General features: G+C 59.2%; 1 protein-coding gene across 1 annotated transcript in view; it reads left to right on the plus strand.

Annotated features, from left to right (window-relative positions):
• CACNA1C (calcium voltage-gated channel subunit alpha1 C) overlaps positions 1-21,255 on the plus strand; it is a 327,004-nt gene that overhangs the window by 296,931 nt on the left and 8,818 nt on the right. The window contains 13 exon segments of the mRNA XM_032473339.1: positions 210-301; positions 7,477-7,642; positions 8,151-8,278; positions 8,861-8,957; positions 9,898-10,000; positions 14,271-14,372; positions 16,286-16,413; positions 16,682-16,816; positions 18,008-18,360; positions 18,761-18,889; positions 20,676-20,691; positions 20,693-20,783; positions 21,048-21,151. Coding sequence (XP_032329230.1) covers positions 210-301; positions 7,477-7,642; positions 8,151-8,278; positions 8,861-8,957; positions 9,898-10,000; positions 14,271-14,372; positions 16,286-16,413; positions 16,682-16,816; positions 18,008-18,360; positions 18,761-18,889; positions 20,676-20,691; positions 20,693-20,783; positions 21,048-21,151 — 1,644 coding nt within the window.

Below are 21,255 nucleotides of genomic sequence, written 5' to 3' on the forward strand. Positions count from 1 at the left end.
AAAGGGCACTCAATTGCTGCTGCCTGTCCAGTGTGGAGGCCGGGGTTCGGGGCTGGACAGGGGTCAGGCGCCTCCCCTGTGAGGCCCTCCAGATGGAGCTTGTGGGCCAGCCTGTCTGGGGTCAGCTGTGAGCCCCGAAGAGCCCTTGGAACGCCAGGTGGGACAGGACCCCTCCGTCCACACTCACCGAGCCCGTCCTCTCCCCCTAGGTGTTTGGGAAAATCGCCCTGAACGACACGACGGAGATCAACCGGAACAACAACTTCCAGACCTTCCCCCAGGCCGTGCTGCTGCTCTTCAGGTGGGTCTGCACAGCAGGTGCGTGGGGGGCAGGTGCGCGGGGACAGGTGCACAGGGCACCTGTGGGGGGGCGGGGCAGGGTGACACGGTGGCCGCCCTCACTGCTGTTACCACGACTGGACGGGCGCACCCGCCGGTGACATGGGACATCAGTAGGGGATGAGAAGTCACACTCTGAAGCGCCCTGGTTGGAGGCCGAGCCAGTCCAGAGCCGGGCCCGCAGCGCCCTCGCTCTGTGACCTTGAGTGACCTTGAGCAAGACTCAGCTTCCTCCTGCAAGCTGCTTGGGCTCCAGAGTCGGTGTGCTGGCCGTCTCGGGGGTCCGGTCACCCACACTCAGTGCCCCTCGTCTGGGCCAGCACGAGCCCCCCCTCCTGGGGAGCCACCCCGCAGGTCCGGCTGCCCCCAAGGGAGCAAATCAATGCTGTAGCTGCATCTCCCCCTCTTCTGGGCCCCAGTCACCCCTGCTCATCGCAGCCTGGGACGCTGGGCCCCGTCTGGGGTTCCTCCACTCCTGGACCACATCACTTCTCGAGTCCATTCTCGCACGTGAGTTCCACAGCCTGTGATGCCGGCAGAGGCAGTGAGCCCTGGCCCCTCCATGGGGGCCTTTCCAGAAGGCCCGGGGGCCGTCTCTGTCAGCTCACCCCCTTCACCGTGTCCTGCAGAGTCCTGTCCCCACATCCACGCCCAAGTGTCGCTGTTTCTCAAATGTGTTAAATCGCTCTTGAATGTCAGCCTGACGGCGCGCCTCCCTCAGACCACGGCCGTGAGAACACAGGGGCTGCTGTGAGCCCCCGCTCAGCAACAGCACTTAAGCCTGAGCTGCACTTAGATATGGGATTGGACACAGTTACGCACCCGAGCTCCGGGTCTCCCCCTCCTTTCCAAGGAGACAGACTGACAGGAGACAGTCCATGAACGAATGAGGAAGGACAAAACCCCAAAGCGTGCTGCCGGCGAGCCAGCCACGCGAGGAGGCCCTAAGTGAAAGCGGGCGGGTGGGGTCCAGCAGGAAAAGGCCCGAGTCGGGGAAACACATGCCCACCCAGGGTGCCGGCCGCGGAGGGCGCGGTCCCCGGGGCTCCCCCGAGCTCAGGACCCGCGGGACGAGGCGCCAGGGGCCTGGGGCCACGACCGGGCTGCTTGCTCGGGGGACTGCATTTGGAGAGCATTTGCCGACGACGCCCACAGGCTGAGAGCGGAGCCCTGGCGTCGCAGCCCAGGGCTTTGGGTCTGAGAGGCAGAGCAGGGCCCCGGGGAGCCCGCTCTCCGAGAGAGGCGACCCCTCGGCCGCACGACTTGGCTTTCTCGCCTGGTCCCCAGAGAGGCTCCTGCAACGAGACCTCGATCCACAGAGATGTGGGCCGGGCTCTGCACCTCCCCAGAGTGTCGCGGAACAACCTGCGTCAAGGAAGAAAGACCCGCAGCTACCGGTGAGCGAACACGCGGGCGCGCAGAGAATACGGAGGCCCCAGGTATCTGGAGATAAATGCAGCTTGTGTCTTTAGAGGAATTTCAGAGCATGAGACGTCTGTCAGCCTGAAAAGGAGCAGGAGGAGAAGAGGTCGTTGTGAACGAGAGCAAGTCAGAGAGGGCGCTGGCAGACACACTGCTGAGACGGTTTAGAGTGGACGCAGCTGAAGAGGGGATTCACGATCTGCAAGGCCGAGGCAGGGGCTGTGTCCTTACACGGCAAAAGAGACAAAGGTTGAAAATATGAGACTTGACACGTGGATGGAGGTCAGAGCCAGGAAGCCCCATCTTCATGACACAAACTCAGACAGAACGAGCCAGAGGCGTGGAAAGAAGGGACCACAGACCAGGGAAAGGGCAAGTGAAGACAGGAGCCTTCGGACAGGAGGGCCTGCGAGGGCGGGCAGGCGCAGCGGAAAGGGGCCTCCACCAGACCCGCGGCGAGGCTGCAGAAAACCAAGAGTAAGGCAGAAATCCCGAAGGCTTCCCAAGAGGGCGAAGCGAACCGCTTGCCAGGGACCAGGTGCCGCTGGGCCGCGGGCCACCGTCCCGGGCGTGCTGGGAGGCGGGTAGCGGACTCGGTGTTAGGAGGAGAGTGGGCTTTGGGACCCAGCCTCCTGGGATGCAGCCCGATCAGCATCCAAGTAACAAAATGTAGGCCTTTCCAGAGCGTGAGGAGGCTTTCCGCGTGAACCATCTCTGACAAGATTACACGGGGACGTTCTTCCACAGAAAAGAAAATCACTCGAAGCAGCAGTGAGCAGAGTAACGCCGAGTAGAGCAATGCTGAGGTTTACGGTTACGACGTGTCATGGTGCTTGAGTCACCGTTCTAAGTACCTCACGGCTGAAGCTACAGACTGCTTAGAGAGGAGGAAGTAAAGGAAATTCAGAGCCAAAACTAACTTGCGTTTTAAAATTTACTAAAAGTAAACTAATAGATGGAAGAAGAATGACAAAATAACCCTAAAGCAAGAAGGAATGCACTTATTAAAATAAAAGCAGAAGGTAATAAAATATGAAACAAAAATATTTATCAATAAACCTGAAAACAGATGGTTTGAAAAGACCAATAAATAGACAAACTTTCATCAAATCCAATTTAAAAAAGAAAGACGCAGCATCAGGAGTAAGAAAAAGCAACGTAACCGCAGATGTGGGGGTGATTTTAGAACGAAGAGAACATCACCAGCTTAGGCCGACATATCCGAGAACCTAGACGAAGAAGATGCTTTCGTGCAAGAAAGTATAAATTCAGTATAAATTGTAAGAATTGTCTCAAGAAGAAGTTTTTTGGTTAACCGCAACAGAAACTGATACGGTCGTCAAAGGTTAGTCCTCCAGTGGGCCCAGGAGCCAGCATTTTCACGTGTGATTTCCACCAAAACGTCAGCGTTCCTGTGTCACACAACCTTCCGGGAGCGGAAACGGGTAGAAACCTCCCCCGTCCTCCTGTGAGACAACGTAAGGCGAAAAGCAACAAGAAAGGGGAAGACTCAAGAAGGGTCAAAATGCAAGTGTGTGGACAGAAGTCTTGCTGTTTACCGACAACTCTGGCTGATGCAAGTGGAAAACCCAAGGACGTCAACTCCAGAACCTTGTAGCAATTAACAGGATGGGCACAGGGATGATGAACAGTCACGCTCCTTCCTGAGAATGTGCAAGTCTGCTCGCTGTGCTGCAACAAACACCGCAGACGGGGTGGTAAACAGCAGGCTTTTCTTCCTCGAACTTCTGGAGGCTGGAAGTCTGAAAGTCAAGGTCAAGGTTCTGGGCGATCCTGTTCCTGGGGAGAGCCCTCTTCCGGGCCCCGCTGGGTCCTCGCAGGGTGGAGAGGGGCGAGCGCTAGTCTCTCCTCCTGCTCTTATAAGGACACTAATCTCCTCACGCGGGCCCCTGCCTCATGACCTGGCCTAAACCGAAGCGCCTGCCAGCACCGTCACGCTGAAGTCTAGGGCTTCAGCATAGAAATTCTGAGGACACGGACACTGGGTCCGAAACAGGTGACAGCCGGCCCGTCCCTGTGACAGAGGAGCTCATACGCGCTCACTTCTCCTAGTCTACGTGACACCGCAAGTTGTATCCAATGCAGTGAGATGAGAAAATCAAATCAAAGGGCAAGAACTGAAGAAGGAACAAAATTGATTGCCCAAAAAACCGACTGTCAAACTCAGTGACAAAGAAAAAAGCAAACAACCCCATTTAAAAGTAGGCAAAGAAAATAAACAAACAAACAAACAAAAACAGCGTAAATACAGGACAGAAATAGACTCATAGACAGAGAATACAGACTTGTGGTTGCCAGGGGGTTGGAGGGTGGGAAGGGATAGACTGGGATTTCAAAATTGTAGAATAGATAAACAAGATTACACTGTATAGCACAGGGAAATATACACAAAATGTTATGATAACTCACAGAGAAAAAAATGTGACAATGAGTGTGTATATATCCATGAATGACTGAAAAATTGTGCTGAACACTGGAATTTGACACAAAATTGTAAAATGATTATAAATCAATAAAAAATGTTAAAAAAAAATAAAGTGGGCAAAGGACTCAAATAGACATTTCTCCAGAGATGGCGTGCACCCATGAACAGATGTTCAGCATCGCTCATCGTTAGGCAAATGCAAATCCAAACCGCAACGAGATGCCACTCCACACCCACCGGGACGGCGACCATCAGAGGAGGACAAGGGCCGGTGACAACAGTGCAGAAACTGGAATCTTTGTGCGTTTTGGTGAGAATGTGAAACGGTAACAGCCACTGCGGGAAGCAGTACGACTGTTCCTCAGAAATTTAACAACAGAACTAACGTACGATCCAGCAATTCCACTTCGGGGTCTGTACCTAAAAGAGCCGAAAACAAGAACTCAAAGAGACATTTGTACGCCGTGCTCACGGGAACGTTATTCACAGGAGCTTAAGCACGGAAGCATTGTGTCCATCGACAGATGAGTGGATAAGCAAGATGCGGTCTGTACACGCAGCGGAATATTATTCAGCCTCAGGAGAAGGCGGTTCTGACACCTGCTACGACACGGAGGAAGCCTGAGAACACTGTGCCCGGTGAAGCAAGTCCGTCACACAAGGACAAGTGTTCTGCGTGATCCCACTTGCGTGCGCTACTTAGAACAGTCGCAGGTGCAGGCGCGGGAGTAGGAGGCGGCCGCCGGCGCCTGGGGGGCTGGAGGACAGGGAGTTGCTGCGTAACCGGCGTGGGGCTTCTGCGTCACACGGCGAGGAGAGTCAGGGAGGTGCATGGTTGTCTCACTGAGCTGCACACTGAAGATGGTTAAGGTGGTCAGTTCTATGCTATGTGTCTTTTACCGCAATAAAAAAAAGAAAATACGTAAATAAAACATCTTTTCAAAAATTGATTGCCCACGTAGACTCTAGGAGAGAAACCTCAGAACAGAGAGTTCAGCACATCTGTCTGTAAAGTCAGCGGTTTCTCTCCACGTCTGCTGCAAATGGAAAAATACAACTTTGTAAAAGTACCATTTATAACAGTGACATTTTATTTGTTTATTTTAAAGAAGGTATCTAGAAATAATCTAATGACAGATGGATATGGAGGAACTATAAGCTTTTATTAAAAGACATTTTAAAAGGCCCAAGTAAATGGAGAGCAGACTCAAAGATGCCACGTTCCCCGAGTTCACCTGTGTTTGGACGCAGTTCCAGTCAGATGCTCAGTGGTTTGCGGGGCTTGATGAGCTGATTCTGATGTGTCTGTGGACTCAAAGAGCAGCAGAGCTGGGCGGGCTCACTCTCTGTGGGATCACGACGTCCGTCAACCTGGAGTTACTGAGACAACGTGGGGAGGGGGTATATAGCTCAGTGGTGGAGCATGTGCACAGCATGAGAAAGGTCCTGGGTTCAGTCCCCAGCGCCTCCGTGTAAATAAATAAATAAATAAATCGAATCACCCCCCCCCAAAAAAAGAATTTAATTAAAAAAAAGAAGCCACTTAAAAAAAAGGAAAAGGCAACGTGGAACCCCAGAGCCACAGTGACAAACCGATAGAGGAGAGTGAACAGACTTGCACAAGACCCACACGTCCACGGAAACATGACCCACGTCAGGAGGGTTATTTCACATCTGCAGGCACAGGTGGACTGTTCAGTAAATTGTATTAAGAAAGTTGGTGATCTAGACAGAAAAACATAAAGCATTTTTCTTCCTCATATCGAGTGCAAAAATAAACTCCAGGTTAATGGGTTCTTATGAAATCATTATGGAAAACAAAATTTTAGATCTTTTAGAACATATAGGAGAAGCGTTTTTTATAACCTAGAATAGGGCTGGATTTTTTTTTAGACAAGCCGCAAAAAGCACAAAACAGAGGGAAAATTCTCATTTGATCACATTGAAATTTAAACTTAGATTCATCACAAGACACCATAAATAAAACTGGGAACAAGCCGCAGACTGGAAGACTTTCCTTGCAATGCACATAGCTGACGGAGGACCAATATAAAGAACGTACGGAAGAACCCTTCAAATGAGCTAGACAGACAGCCCGTGGGCAGACAGGCGATTCAGCAGCAGATGAAGTAACATTTCTTGGCCTATTCATCGTTTTAAAACCAAATTAGAAATTGACACAACGTTGTAAACTGACTATACTTCAGTTAAAAAGTATACACCAGAAAAAGGAGGTGGGTAGGGCGTAGCTCAATGATGGAGTGCGTGCCTAGCGTGTACGAGGCCCTGGGTTCAGTCCCGGCACCTCCACCAAAAGTAGTAAGTAGATAAACCTAATTACCTACCCCCCCAAAAAAAACCAAATTAAAACAGCAATGAAATATCATTTCACACGCATCCCATGAGCAACATTTTTTACTAATACCAAGAGCCGACAAGTCTAAACTCAAAAACAGAAAAGAAAAGTGGTTGCCGGGGGCCGGTGGGGGAGGGGGGAGCAGACAGGGAGAGGCTGGCGTCGGGGCGCGAGCTCCCAGCCGTAAGATGAGCGAGGTCTGAGGCCTCAGGTTTGACGGAGTGACTGCAGTTACAACACTGATCGTGTGACAGCAGACTTGAAAGTCCTCGCGCGCACACAGAGATAGCTGTGTCCGGTGGTGGATGTGCTAAGCAGCCAGGTGGGAGGATGTGCACGTACATCAAACCATCACGGCTACGCTCTGAACAGCTTAGTTTTACTTGTCAATTATGCCTCAGTCGTGCTGAGAAAAGGCTTGGCAGTTCTGTGGAGCTCTGACGCCAGGAGCAGACCCTCGGAGAATAAGCAAGGCCCGGCAGTGAGGCCACGCCCACCGGCCCCTGGCAACTCCACCTCCAGGCAGGCACGGACCCGGCCCCCGTGGTGACTGCAGGCTTCTCTGCAACAGCAAGACGGAAAAGCAAAGACGAGCCTCAGCAGGGCAGTGGGGGCTTTATCCAGAGAGCACCTGCTCTCCGGGGTTAAGAGGAATGAACTAGCGATACATCCAAACGGCTGACTCTCAGAACGTAACATGGTTGTGAAAAGAGGGACTTGGCAACAAGGTGCAGTTTGTTACTTTCGCATAAAGCCTTGAACGTTCCAAACAACACTGTAAGTTTCCATGTTCGGTGGGTGTATGAGCGTTTGCTCTTCCGGGGGCTGACAGACCCCAGGCTCAACCTGGTGGCTCCCGGGGCTGGGGGGCCGGGGCCGTGGGCGGCGGCTCCAGGGCGTGCTCTCTCGCCAGGTGCGCCACGGGTGAGGCCTGGCAGGACATCATGCTGGCCTGCATGCCTGGGAAGAAGTGCGCCCCCGAGTCGGAGCCAGGCAACAGCACGGAGGGGGAGACGCCCTGCGGCAGCAGCTTCGCCGTCTTCTATTTCATCAGCTTCTACATGCTGTGTGCCTTCCTGGTGAGCAGGCGGTCGCCCGGGGGCCAGCGTGCGGCCCGAGCCACCCCGTGGCTCCAGCTCAGGGCCGCCCGCGGAGAGGCCGGCTCGGAAAGGCTGAGTCGGTGGGGCTGTTGGCCACCCTCAGAGACGGGCAGCAAGGGGGCCAGAGGGCGCTCAGCCGGCATCTTTCTTGTCTCCCCTTGGCTGTTGTCCTGCTGGCTTCGTCCCCAAGGAGCGTTTCTGGAACCTTGATGGGGAGCGAGGGAAAGGTGGAGGGTCGTCCCCTGTCCCCAGCAGCTCCACCCAGCCCCTGGGTGTGAGGGAAGCTGTCCCGCCCCCCGGTGGGGTTCACCCCGCACAGCCCTGGGGGAGCTGGGTCAAGTCCACATCCAAGAGACCCATGTTCCAGGGGCTGGTGATCGACACGGTGCCTCATGGCTGGCCTTTAGGAACGCTGGCTTCTGCCCTGCGTGGCACCACTGGCCACGTGGGCAGGCAGGCAACTCTGGCTGCTCTCCGTTCCCTGCAGATCATCAACCTCTTTGTGGCCGTCATCATGGACAACTTTGACTACCTGACCCGGGACTGGTCCATCCTGGGTCCCCACCACTTGGACGAGTTTAAGAGAATCTGGGCGGAGTACGACCCTGAAGCCAAGTAAGTCCCCAGGGGGAAAGGCCAAAGCCGCGAGGGGACAGTGCGACCACACCTGCAGGAGAGGCGGATCAGCACGGGGGGCCACTGCCGGCACTGGGCTGCGCAGGACACCAGGGTCAGGATCGAGGGTCGAAGGCCAGCAGTCGGAGGCGTTTGGTGAAGAACGTCCCTGCTATTCAGTTGAGCAGAAGGACAGGTCTCAGTGTTAGGACAGCGAGTTAAGTGCTCGCCGTAGCACTTCCGGGGCCGGGCCGACCTTGACTCCACCCCTGCAGCAGGCCCATTTATCCATCAAGCACGTCTGGGCGACACTCGGGAAGTGCCTTTCGGTCAGTGATTAGTTGACGGAAGTGGCAGTAAATATCGAGAATTCCATCATCCTCCCCGAGCACAGCACGATGGCAGCCTGAAAGTCTAACCTCATGAGTGCTGGATCGGGCGTCTAACCTGGCGCCAGTCTGCTCGGCCGGGTGCAGGGGGGGAGCCCGTCCTGCAGGGTCCCCACCCCAGGTGCGTGAGTCCCGGGCTGCTGGCCGAGACCCTCGCCCTCGCTGATCGTTCCTCCGCTCCCGCCTCTTCCAGGGGCCGCATCAAACACCTGGATGTGGTGACGCTGCTGCGGCGCATCCAGCCCCCGCTGGGTTTCGGGAAGCTGTGCCCTCACCGCGTGGCCTGCAAAGTAAGGGACAGCTGGGACCGCGGGAGAGAGGCCAGGTGGGAGGCGAGATGCCCATTTGTCTGCGACCTCGGGCACAATGCTGACCCTTTAAGGGGATGAGGACAGATTTTATGGGCTAAAGAAAGGAGCCTGTGCCAGAGGGAAGCTCCTTCCAGCAGCGAGTCCCCAGGCGCTGGACGAGGACAGCGGGGAGACCCTGCTGCCACGGGGCCAGGTCAGGGTCCACTCCAGGCTGCACCCCGTGCATCTGGAGGACCCTCGTCTGGGATGGACAGGTTTGGGCTCCCTCCCGGGATTAGAGGCCCGTTAGAGGGTCACACGCTGGCTTCAGGGGTCTGTGGACGCTAGAATTGTGCACAGAAGCACCACTTGTCCAGGGAGAGGATCAGGTGTTCACCACATTTCCAGTGAGTCACGACCCAGAGGAGGTTGCGTCCTGGCCCCTCCTGAGAGCAGGCTTCGTGCTGCTGTCATCACGGTGACCCCAGTGCCGAGCCCCCGCCCGAGCTTGTGGGTGGTGGGACGGGAGGGAGGAGGCGGTGCAGCGTCGAGAGCTCTGATCGGTTTGGGGCAGAGGCGTGTTTTCTCGATACACAGGAGACAGGCGCCCCCGCGTCTCCCACAAGCCTCCTCCCATCACCGCCTCTCTTACGGGGGTTGCTGAGCCCTGGGCACCGGTGCCTGGGAGCCCCTGAGCCCCCGTGTGCCACGGCAGGCACTCGGGTGGGGACGAGGCCAGGGGACTTAGCACTCTTCGGTGGAAGCAAGGGTCTGCTGAGGACAAAGCCCACTCGCCCCTACTCTGTGTGGAGGGCTTTGCGCACAGCTCAGGGACAGGCACACGCATTTCGAGGCCCCTCGCAGCATCCGCCTGCGGGCGTCCTGTGGGTCCTCTGAGGACTGACCGCTGTGACGAGCAGCTCCGCCTCCTCCTCTGCAGCGCCTGGTCTCCATGAACATGCCTCTCAACAGCGACGGGACGGTCATGTTCAACGCCACGCTGTTCGCCCTGGTCCGGACAGCCCTGAGGATCAAAACGGAAGGTAAGGGTCGTCGCGGGCCCTGGGGGAGCCACTCGGGGGTCCCACAGACCCACCAGAGCCGGGCTCCATGGCCTGCAAGGTGCTCGGGACCTGCCCACCCCGCGTGATGTCCCAGCAGCAGCCCAGCAACTCCCTCCCCTCCGGGACGTCAGCAAAGCTGGCCTGGTCCTGTCTGCTCTGCTCTGGAACGGCCTCCTTGTCTCTCGCTTATTTATCGCAGACCCCAGAAATGATCCTGGGTGCTGTCTGGAGGTGCTCGGGTGTGTCAGGAGATGAGTGTCACCTGCCGTGGGCCGAGCCCATCCCAGGGGGTGTTACTGGGTCCAAGTGGGGTCAAATGTTCAGCTCGCTTTACAAGTTAAAGTGAAGGGGTCCCAGTGCCCGTGGTGGAGGTGGGTACAGACCGCGTGCTGGCCACACCGGCTCCAGTGCTCCGCCAGCCGACAGGTGGGCCAAGCGCTCCCCGGTGTCGCCGGGAGGGAGGGACGGTCTTCCCGTCCGCCCGGCAGAGCCTGGCTGTGAAGACCCGCCGTCCTCCTGACTGGTCAGTACTTCCGAGCTGCTCTGGAAAGGCTGTGAATGTCCCTGAGGCGACGCCGCCGCACCCCAAGATCTTTCAGCCCCTCCAGAGTCTGCAGGTTCGAGCTTGTTCAAGGCACCGAGTCCCAAGCACCAGCCCCATCTCAGAACCCGCATCGCAAACCCGCCGCGTGGGTGGTTCACGTGGGAGCAACGCTGGAGACCCAGCGGCACAGGAACTCAAGAAGACAGACGGGGCAGGCCGCAGGTCCCCTCACCCTTCCGACGTTTCCACCTCGGAGTCGCAGGCCGCCCCCAACAGGAGCCCTGGTGGGGAGCCGGGGCCTTGACCCTGACAACACATGTGGCCATCACTGACTCTCTCTCTGCCTCCGTTTCTTCATTTGTAAAACAAGACAGGTGGTGACACGTGGAAATGCAGCTCCGTGGCTAACCCAGACAGGTGCCTCCTCTCAGCTAAATCCTTCCACGAAGCGATAGAAACACCTGGAGTGAAGGAGCAGACTCACAGGGCCGCAAGACACGTGTCAGAATAACGAGCTCACCTTAAAGCATCATAAACAGTCCAAGCTTGGCAGCTGAAGAACGTGCTCTCGGCAGCCGCACTGTGAGTCAGTCCACACGGGTGTGACCAGGCCCGTCGCCGGCCGCGCGAGAACTGAGCACACGCTCACCGTGCGCGTGGGCGCGACTGGAAGGAAACCTAGAAGGCCGTTCGCTGACGTGTCAACCTCGACTGTTGCTGAGCAGTGGGATCAGCAGTGACTTCCACCTTCTTCCTTTAACTGCGTTACTTTCCAGCTTTTCCACGATGGCTTTGGTTACAGTTCTGTCCAGGGAGAAAGGCTTTCCTGGAAGGAAAGGTCTGCAGTTCTTCAGGCTCGATGTAAAGCAAAGGTGTAAGTCCTCATCCTGGAGTGACGGGGAGCCGTGGTGCCTGGCGCTGGAACCCAGACCCATCAAGACACACTGTCCACGAGAGCCCAGCCCCAGCTGAGTCCCCACCAGGGAGCCAGACGCTCGCAGCCTGTCCCAGGGAAGCGTGGGTTCCCGAGACCAGGGAGGAGCCAGCCAGGCAGGAAGTCAGGCCAAGAATCAAAGAGAATCTCAAACACAGATGTTTGTCCGCTGATGAGCACCATCCCCGTAGCTCCCGATCCTGCACTGTTCACTCAAAGCCCTGCTGGGCGGGCAGGTCTCATACGCGGTATTTTCCTACCGTGAGATAAAATTTAAAAGTGAAAAAGGACCAGCTCGCAAAGGGCCCACGGTGCCAGCTCAGGGCAAACCTCCGTCGGAGACCGCGCCCCCCACCCCAACCCCACCTGCAAAGGTGCTAAACCCTTCAGTCCAGGAGGCAAAGGCAAGTCCTGGAGGTAACTAGAAGGAACGAGAGGGAGCGTCTGGATCCGGGAGGACGAGCCTCACGCAGCCCGAGGCTGGAGGACTCGGTGAGAACCCGGGCTCGCCCTGCGGCCAGCCCCAGCCCGCCAACCTGCAGACGCAGAAGGCAGAGGCTCTAAGACACGAAGCTGCTGTGAAGCAACCGTTACGACGTCCCACAGTCACACAGGCCGTCCTGAGAAGAGTTTAAGGCTGCAGGAAGGTGTGCCGGGTCCTTCTGGGAGCTGGACCACAGCCAGGTCTGCCGTGCAAGCCATCACAGACTGGGCGGCTTACAACGACAGGGTGTACTCTCTCACGGGTCAGGCCAGACGTCCAAGACCACGGTGTCGGCAGTCGGGGGTGGGTCCCCGGAGTCTCCGAGGGAGCGTCTGTCCCGGCCCCTCCTTGGCCTGTGGCTGGGTCCCTGCAGGCTCTGCCTCCATCTTCACATGGCCGCCTTCCCCGTGTCCCCTCTGCTGATAAGGACACAGCCCCCTGGACTTAGTGCCCACCTGTATTGAGTATGACCTGGTCTTAAGTAACCACATCTGCCAAGATCCTGTTTCCAGCTCAGGTCCCATCTAAGGTTCCATGTGGCCGTGCACTGGGGTGCGCCATTAGCCAGCTGGAGGAGACGAGTGTATCTGAGCCTCACTGCTCGTGTCCGACCACTCACGACCTCCCCCTGGAAGGCTGCCCCCGTGGCTGCGATGCCCAGGATTGCCTCCCGGCCCAGGAGCTGTGGGTCCCACGTTCCCTCTCCCTGCTGCCTCCTCTGGGGCCTTCCTCCCTACCAGCCTCTCCGGTGTGGCCACAGGGTGGATTTCAACCCGGCGGTCCAACCGCAGAGCTGTGCACGGAGCCACCTCCCCTGCGTACCAGCCACAGTCCCCTGTGGTGCTGTCCCGCTGCCCGGTCCCCAGTGACCCCACCAGCCATCGGCTCAAGTCTGAGGGTCTGGAGTCCGGCCATGGGTGGCCCCGGGCCAACAGGCCAAAATCAGCCGCTGACCACGGAGTGTCCTGTCCCGGGCGCGGGGAGCGTTCCGCCGCCTGCTCGCTCAGGCTGTTGGCAGACTCGCCCCCGGGCTGCGGGCCTGGCCCTCAGCCAGGGCCCCCCCAGCCCCAGAGGCGGCCTCTCTGCTCGGACCGCGGCCCCCACCCCCGGCTCCCAGCCGAGAGCCCTCTGTCCTTGTATCTTTCAGCCCCTTCCTGTTAACGTTTTTTCGTTTGTTGTTTTGTGTCATTTTTTTTTACTGAGGCGTGACTGAGGTTTCGCGTTAGTTTCACGTGAACAACGTAACGATTCCATATGTGCACACGTTGTGAAGCGGTGCCAGTAGGTCCAGTTAACGTCTGTCCTCTCACAGTTACAAGCTCTTTCTTGAGATGAGAACTTTTAAGATCCACTCTCAGGTGGGTGGGGTATAGCTGAGGGGCAGAGGGTGTGCTTAGCAGACACAAGGTCCTGGGTTCAATCCCCAGTAGCCCCATTTAAATAAATAATTTTTTTAAAGATCCGCTCTGTTAGCAGCTTTCAGATGAGGCAGTACAGCCCTGTTCACCGTGGTCACCATACTGCACGTCCCTTCCCCGGGACGTGTCTGTTTTGTGGCTGGGAGTTTGCACCTGAGAGTGCTCTACTTTTGAAGAGCTGTCGGGACTGTCTCAGGCCCACCTGGATAATCTCCCATCTTCAGGGTGTGTGTGTCAGACGGCATGACGTGATCGCGGGGGAGCCCGCCGTGTGCACGGTCCTGGGACTCTGCAGGCCGGTGGGAGAGCTTGGGGCAGCTTAGATCCCACCTGCCACGCCCTCTCTCAGCCATCCTTTTCCAGGGCTGTAAGGCCAGGATCCCAGAGGCTGCATGGAGAGAAATCTAATGAAGTCTTTTGCCAGCAGAGAAAGCAGACTCACAGAAGCCTGTCTTCTGGGTCCCCCTTCTACCCTGAGATTTGCCGCCTCCTCCCAGCAGGAGACTCAGCAAAGGGCTTTGACCCAGAGGTCCCCCGAGCATGGACGCTCTGCATGGGTCTGTGAGGGGACCACGCTTCCTCCAGTCACCCAGGGGAGCTCCTGTGCCCTCCTGCCCAGCTCAGCCCGGCCCACAGCCCCGGCCCCAGGTGCTCCCTCGAGGAGGAGCAGTTAGCGGGGTGCCGGCCCCCAGCCCAGCCAAGCAGCCGCGGGGAGGAAGGGGAGACTCTGCTGAGGGGACGGAGGAGGATGTGGGGCCCCGGGAAGGGAGAGATGAGACCGCAGGGCCGGGGAACTGGGGCAGGGTCCTCCGGCTGGTGCAGGGGCCCTTGGGCTGCTGGCCGGTCAGCCTCGCCTTCCGTCCCCGCAGGGAACCTGGAGCAGGCCAACGAGGAGCTGCGGGCCATCATCAAGAAGATCTGGAAGCGGACGAGCATGAAGCTGCTGGACCAGGTGGTGCCGCCCGCAGGAGGTGAGTGCTGGCCGGGTGGGAGGGGGCCCAAGCCCGCGGCCACAGAGGGCGCCGGGCCAGGCCCCTGGGTGCTTGGAGGGCCTCCGGGACAGCCAAGGAAGCGCAGCAAGGTAGAGGTTTCCCCACAGCCTGCTGGGCCGGTCGCCGTGGGGCTGGGGGCCCTGCCCGGAGGAAGGCTCCCTGGGCCCCCGCTTGGTTGCAATTCCTGTTGTTCCTCCCAGAGCATTGTTTCTCAGACCTTCGAACGGTCCTGCGTGTGTCATCACCAAAATATGAGTATAACACTTCCACACTCACATACAATATCTTAACATCAAATGCTTTTCAATAAATAAATGCTCGGGCACAGCTCTGCTGGAAGTCCTAGTTAACCGACCGAGCGCTTGCCTGTGATGAGCGGCTTGTGCTTAAAGGAAACAAGGCGGTGCAAGGTTCCGCGCCTGTCGTTTGGAAGTAAGGGCTAAGGAAGTGTATTCACACAAGTACATACACACGTGCACGTGCACACACGGGGGAGAGTGCAGACTGACGCGGGCCGGGCGCCATGGGTGACCACATGCAAGGCAGGGCCGTCGGGGATACAGCTTTCTGGAATGTGAACCCTTCTTGGTCAAGTTGAGGCAAAACAAAGCAGCCTTCCGTCCACTTACACAGCAGTTATATTCCTGGAAACGCCGGAATATCATAACCGCGTGGCTCCCGTGTAGAGAAGTTCGGCCCTCAGCCCGGATGATTGCAGCAGGCAGCTCCCCGCACGGACGTCTGGCGCGACGGGCAGGGTGCAAAGCTAGTGCTTGCTGTGCTTTGCGGGACAACCCCCAGAGCCCGGTGACAATCTGTGACAACTGAGAAAGTCCCAGACAGTCCCAAAACACGCCTCAACAGGTGGCACCAGCCCTGTTGAGACCGACTCCCGGAAGGGGGGCAGGACCGGCCTGGCGCTTCACACACGTTAGGTCACTTCAGCCTCATCCCGCGTCTGTGACGTTGGCCGTGGGAGCTGACCCCAGGCCCACGGCGAGTGCCCCGCAGGTGCAGGACCACACCCAGGTCCGAGGGACACCAGGACCCGACCGCACGTCCCCGCAGCTCCCCCTCCCTGACTCCGGCAGACAGGGGCTCGAGTGCCCCCTCCACGTGGGGCTGGGGCCCCTGCCAGGTGGGAGGCGGCGGGCAGCTGTGGGTTTGGCTGTTCTTACTCGGAGCAGGAGAACCGGCCCAAGCCTCCAGACCCAACCCTGCAGCCTTCTCCCGGGCCCGCCACCCTGTCCTCCAGCGAGAGCCAGGAGAGGGAGCAGGAGACTGCCCGTGGGGCGGGAGTGCTCCTCTGGGAGACTCGCCAGCTCCTCCTCCACCTGGTTCACTCCAGACAGGAGCTAGTTTGTCTCATGGAAGGTGGGGCCAACCCGGCCACAGGCTAAGAACACCTGAGCTGAGACAGGGGCCCGAACCCTTCCACTGACCCCTCCCACCAGCCTTTGAAGCAGAACTGCCTGCCCTGAGGGGGCTGGTCAATTTATGGGGGGGGCCTGAAGCTTCGGAGTCAAATAAGAGTTAGCTAACCATGTCAGTTAAGTGAAAAAAGCAAGGTGGGAAGTAATTTTGACAATATGCCACTTTTTCTGTGAAAAGAGGGGGGATGAGAATACATTTGCTTATTTGCAGGAAGTATGTGCATAAAGAACCTCTGGGGAAATGCTCAGGAAGCCAGTGGGAACGGTTATCCGTTCCAAGCGGTCACCGGGCAGACGGGGGCTTTCCACTGCGCGTGCGCCCTGCTGTGTAATTTTGTCTTTTTGCACCACGCGCGTGGAGTGCCTCTTCCAAGAGAGTAAATGTAGAAAACTTCGGAAAGTGTGGCTGCTGAGGGAGGCTGAGCGGGGCCGGCTGACCCTCCTCTCTGCCCATCTCAGACGACGAGGTCACGGTCGGCAAGTTTTACGCCACCTTCCTGATCCAGGAGTACTTCCGGAAGTTTAAGAAGCGCAAAGAGCAGGGCCTCGTGGGCAAGCCCTGCCAGAGGAGCGCCCTGTCCCTGCAGGTGAGGAGGGGCCCGGCCACCTCCCTCCGGCCTCTGCCAGCAGGGGGCTGCAGGCCACGTCCCTTTCTGGGAGCCCCGCACCTCCCCGAAGGTGGACGCCTGGGGGGGGGGGGCCTGCTCCTCCCCCGCCCGCCCCACGCTCGCTCCCGGCCGTGTCCCGCAGCCTCACAGGCCCCAGCTCCCCTCCCATCGAGCCTCCACCCCCCCCACCCTGGGAGGGCCTTGGAAGGTGGGGCGCCAGGCCCTCACGCGTCCCCCTGGGTTCCAGGCTGGCCTGCGCACCCTGCATGACCTGGGGCCCGAGATCCGCAGGGCCATCTCCGGGGACCTGACGGCCGAGGAGGAGCTGGACAAAGCCATGAAGGAGGCGGTGTCCGCAGCCTCGGAGGACGACATCTTCAGGGTAGGTCTTCATTCTCCACAAAGCTAGGTGCGGCCAAGAGAATCCGGGAGGAGCCCCAAGTCTACAGCAGAATCCTCGCCGTCCCCACGCAGCCCTCTCCCTTCCCGACCCCGTCCAGGCTCTTCTCAGGCTGGGGCTCCCAGGACCTGAGCTCCCAGAGCGTCCCTGGCCCTCGGAGGAGAGAGGAGCCAGTTCCCTGAGGAAAGGTTTTCCCAGGAGACCCTTCCAGGCAGAGGTTGCACAGTGGCGGTCCCCAGGCCACATCTAACCCACAGACCTATTTTGTTTGCCAACATTTGAAAATCTGGCTCCTTCAAATAAAAATCTAGACTTCTGGCTTCTCTTGAAAAAATCAGAAGGTCTGCAAGGTTGGGCAGCAGAGGCCGGAACCCAGTGGCGACCTTGAGACCGAGCAGGAGGTCTCCAGGCCCCCGGAGCACCCCCCCCACCCTGTTCTTACTGGTGGGGCCAGTCTTACCGGTGGACACTGGACGTGACTCCTGAGATACGGGGGCTCCCACACCCAGCTCTCTTCACGAGCCCCCAAGGCTTCTGTAGCGAGTGAGAAGCTGCCGACTGCGACTGGGCCAGGGCCCCACTCACCCCGTCCCCACAGTCACCACCCTCACCCCTGTCACTGGGAAGTGGCCTCGAGGGTGCGGCACCATGCCAAAGTGACCCCGCGAGACCCCGCGGGCCAGCCCTGCAAAGGCTTGCTTGCCCGGGACGGGAGGGGACGTGGGGGAAACACTGGTTCCCGACTTGGGAGCTCTAAGACCCTCCCAGGGGCAGGAGGCCGTAGCCTGACCCGCACGGTCGCTGCGTTCTGACACTCAGAACCGTCTGGCCGGCACAGCTTCCAGCTCACTGAGCCAGTCGGGTTCCATTTTTTAAGTCTCCTTAGAACCTTCTGGCCCCTTTCCCCACCTCCCAGCTCTCACTGTGCCTCGAGGCTGCAGTGAAGGGCCGCTGTTCCAAACGCGTGCTGGAAACTCCATCCCAGGGTTCGGGGTCTGACAGAAACATCCGGGGCAGCGGCCTCCCTGCCTGACCAGTCCCCCCGCACCCCGGCCCCCAGCCCTTTCAGGGCACCATGCGGGCCCCTCCCTCTCGGGCTTCCAGGCCAGGGGGCACAGAGGCCCGTTTGCAGCCCGGCGCCCTCCTCCACCCTCCCCTGCCGTCTCGCTGCAGAGGGCCGGAGGCCTGTTCGGCAACCACGTCGGCTACTACCCCAGCGACAGCCGGAGCGCCTTCCCGCAGACCTTCACCACGCAGCGGCCCCTGCACATCAGCAAGGCGGGCAGCAGCCAGGCCGACCCCGAGTCGCCCTCCCACGAGAAGCTAGTGGACTCCACCTTCACACCCAGCAGCTACTCATCCACGGGCTCCAACGCCAACATCAACAATGCCAACAACACGGCCCTGGGCCGCTGCCCCCGCCCCGCCGGCGACCCGGGGGCTGTCAGCACGCTGGAGGGCTGCGGGACCCCCTTGTCCCCCGCCGTCCGGCTGCAGGAGGCCGCGTGGAGGCACAGCTCCAAGAGGTAGGCAGAGGGAGCCCAGGGCCTCACGCACTCCGGCCGGGAGGGGTGGGGAGGAGATCTGGCCCCAGATCCCAGCAGGAGGGCAGCTGGGTCCTTCAAGACCATCTCATCTGCTCCCTCCTTTGTCACAAACTCTGAGTCAGGCAGGGCGGATGGCTTTCCAGTTTTACTGGTGGGGACGCTGAGGCCTGGGTGCCTAAGTGACTTACACCAGAGGGTAACGGAACCCAGGTCAGAACCAGGGGTCCTGACCCGGAGGCCCTGTCCCACGTGGACACCTAACCCTAACCCTGGGCTCTGCAGCTCCGTCAGGGGCTGTGTCTCTGGTGCTCCACTTGCCGGGGGGGAGGGCGGGGGGGGCTGGCGGTCTCTGACTTTGTCCCCACCCTGGACACTCCAGGTGCCCCTCCCGGGAGAGTCCGATAGCCATGATGTGCCCAGAGGAGGCCTCTCGGGGCGAGGCCCGTGACATGCAGACGCGTGAGGACGCGGAGTTCGGCAGCGAGCCCAGCCTGATCCCCACCGAGATGTGAGCTCTGCCCGCCCGGGTGCCGCATAGGGGAGCGTCTGGGGGTGCGGGCGAGTCCCCCGATTCCCATTCCGGGCGTGGTATGGAGGAGGAGGGGGCATATCAGAGGAGCGGCTGCTGAAGGCAGGAAGCCCCCTGACCCTTGTACCCACAGTCCCCGTTAGCTTCCTCACAATGTGATGCTTTCGGGAGAACTTCTAAACGTCATTTCCTTCAGTCTTGTGATCCACGGCCAACTTCATAAATATAGTTCATGGTGAGACTCGGTCCCCACCTGCACAGAGCGACAGTTTAATGTTAGTGAACCGGCTGGAACAAAGCGCCCAGCAGAGGGCGCTGTTGGCAGCAGTGGCTGCAACTTCCGTCCGAGCCAGAATCTTCTTCGGGAAAGGGCTTTACTCAGCAGAGGCTGTGATATTGCTTGGTCGGTTGCAGTCAGCACTTTTAGAAGGAAGCAGAGAAAGGAGGGAAAGGGACGACAGCGTGTCCAGTGGTGTTTTGTGCCCCGCCGACGGAGCAGCCAGCACGTGCCTGCACGTACCGAGGCCCGTGCAGTGTATCGACGGCTGGGGCTGCGCTCTCAAGCTTGGAGCTGTGTTAGCTTTCCTGAGAGAAGCCCTTTGTCACAGAGAGGACCAGCCCCTTCGGCCTCTGGTTCTTAGAGGATGCCGCAGGCCCGAGAGGTCAGGAGAAGCGCAGGCCCCCGTCCTGGGCTCTGGCTGCATGCTCAGTGCTTCCCGGGCCTCTGCTGGATGGTGGATGAACCAGCCCGGCAGCGGGGGGGAGTTACTCCCTAGGAAGCGAGGAGGATCTCAGAGGAGTTCCCTAAGTAACTGCTCAGTGATGCAAACAAGAGGGTCACAGGCCACAGAAGGTCATGGTCACAGTGACACAGTGGCACCCGCACAAGGTCAGACAGAAGCTGGGCGTGATCTGAATCAGACGAAAATACAATAGGGAGAGCAACCAAGCTGAAAACGGGAGGAAGGCTGTGGGTTTCGTTCAAACCGTCCCCGCGCATCTGGGGGTCAGCGCGCCAGGCCCAGGCCCTGCCGCCAAATACGCGGGGTCACACCAGCACAGTCAGCGGCCTCACCTGCAGCACGAAGGGCTGGGCACGCCAGCGGGCTGCTCCACTCGGAGGGTGGAGTCAGTGCAGTGGCCGCAGCTGCTTCTTGCTGAGACAGAGCAGCCGGGGCAGAGCGGAGGCCAGGGAGCGCGGCCAACGCAGTCCCGGAAATTGTGTGCAGGCAGCCTGGGGCCACAAGACACCACTTCTCGCTGAGTCCCTTCAGAAAGGTAGAGCGGCTGACAGACTAGATGCCCCCAGGCCCCTCACCAATGACCAGTGGTTTGCTGCTGGGAACCGCGTGTGCGCTCCAGTGGCCAAGGTGGGCAGCCTGGGAGAAGTGAGGGGTGGGCACTGTTTGGGCCCCCGCTGGAGCGGCCGTGGTGACAATATCTGCACGTGCAGACGGAGGGCCTGGGCCACTCAGGGCAGGAAGCTCATGGGCCCAGAATTATTTTCCAGCTTTCTCAGCAGCGGGGACCTGCGTTGTCCCCACTGCCTGGACTCAGAAACGCAAGAGCACACACAGCACACAGGCTGTGGGAAACACCTGCGCAGGCCGAGTGTCCGGGGAGGCTGCCCTGCTGCCCCCACCTTCCTGAAAGCCAGGGCGGGGTTCCCTCCCCTGCGGAAGAAGACTGCTTTTGGGGGCAGCGGCTGCCCTGTGGGGTGCAGCCTCGGCCTCCAGGGATGAGTCCCCAGCGCTCTCTGTTCCAGGCTCTCCTATCAGGAATGACGAGAGCCGACAGCTGACACCCCCCGAGGAGGACAGGAGGGACGTCCGGCTATCTCCAAAGAGAGGCTTCCTGCGCTCCGCCTCCCTAGGTAAGCACTACGCTGCGCTCCTCAGATGCGGCCACCAGTGGTCACCTCCCGCCAGGTGCCCGGCCAGGCCCACAGGGGTGAGGGTGCAGGGCAGGGGAGGGGGTTGGGGAAAGGGGCGTGGGACAGAGAGGAGGGTGAGGAGAAGGGGCTGAGGGGCGGGGCGAAGGAGGGCACAGGTGAAGCGTGTGTCCTTGCCCCTCCCTGGGTGTGGCCGTGGTGGCCGTGCCCTCCCCTGCTGCGCTGACCCCATCGCTGGCTTTGCAGGTCGAAGGGCCTCCTTCCACCTGGAGTGTCTGAAGCGGCAGAGGAATCACTGGGGAGACGTCTCTCAGAAGACGGTCCTGCCCTTGCACCTGGTTCACCAGCAGGTACCCACACTTTGGGACGGCCGCTGGCCACCACCTGGCAGGCTAGACCACCCCCATGAGCACCCGCAAGTCCCCGAGATGCCCGTCAGCCAGCCTTTCCTGTC

The sequence above is a fragment of the Camelus ferus genome, chromosome 34, assembly GCF_009834535.1.
Source record: "Camelus ferus isolate YT-003-E chromosome 34, BCGSAC_Cfer_1.0, whole genome shotgun sequence".
Taxonomy (NCBI): Eukaryota; Metazoa; Chordata; class Mammalia; order Artiodactyla; family Camelidae; genus Camelus; species Camelus ferus.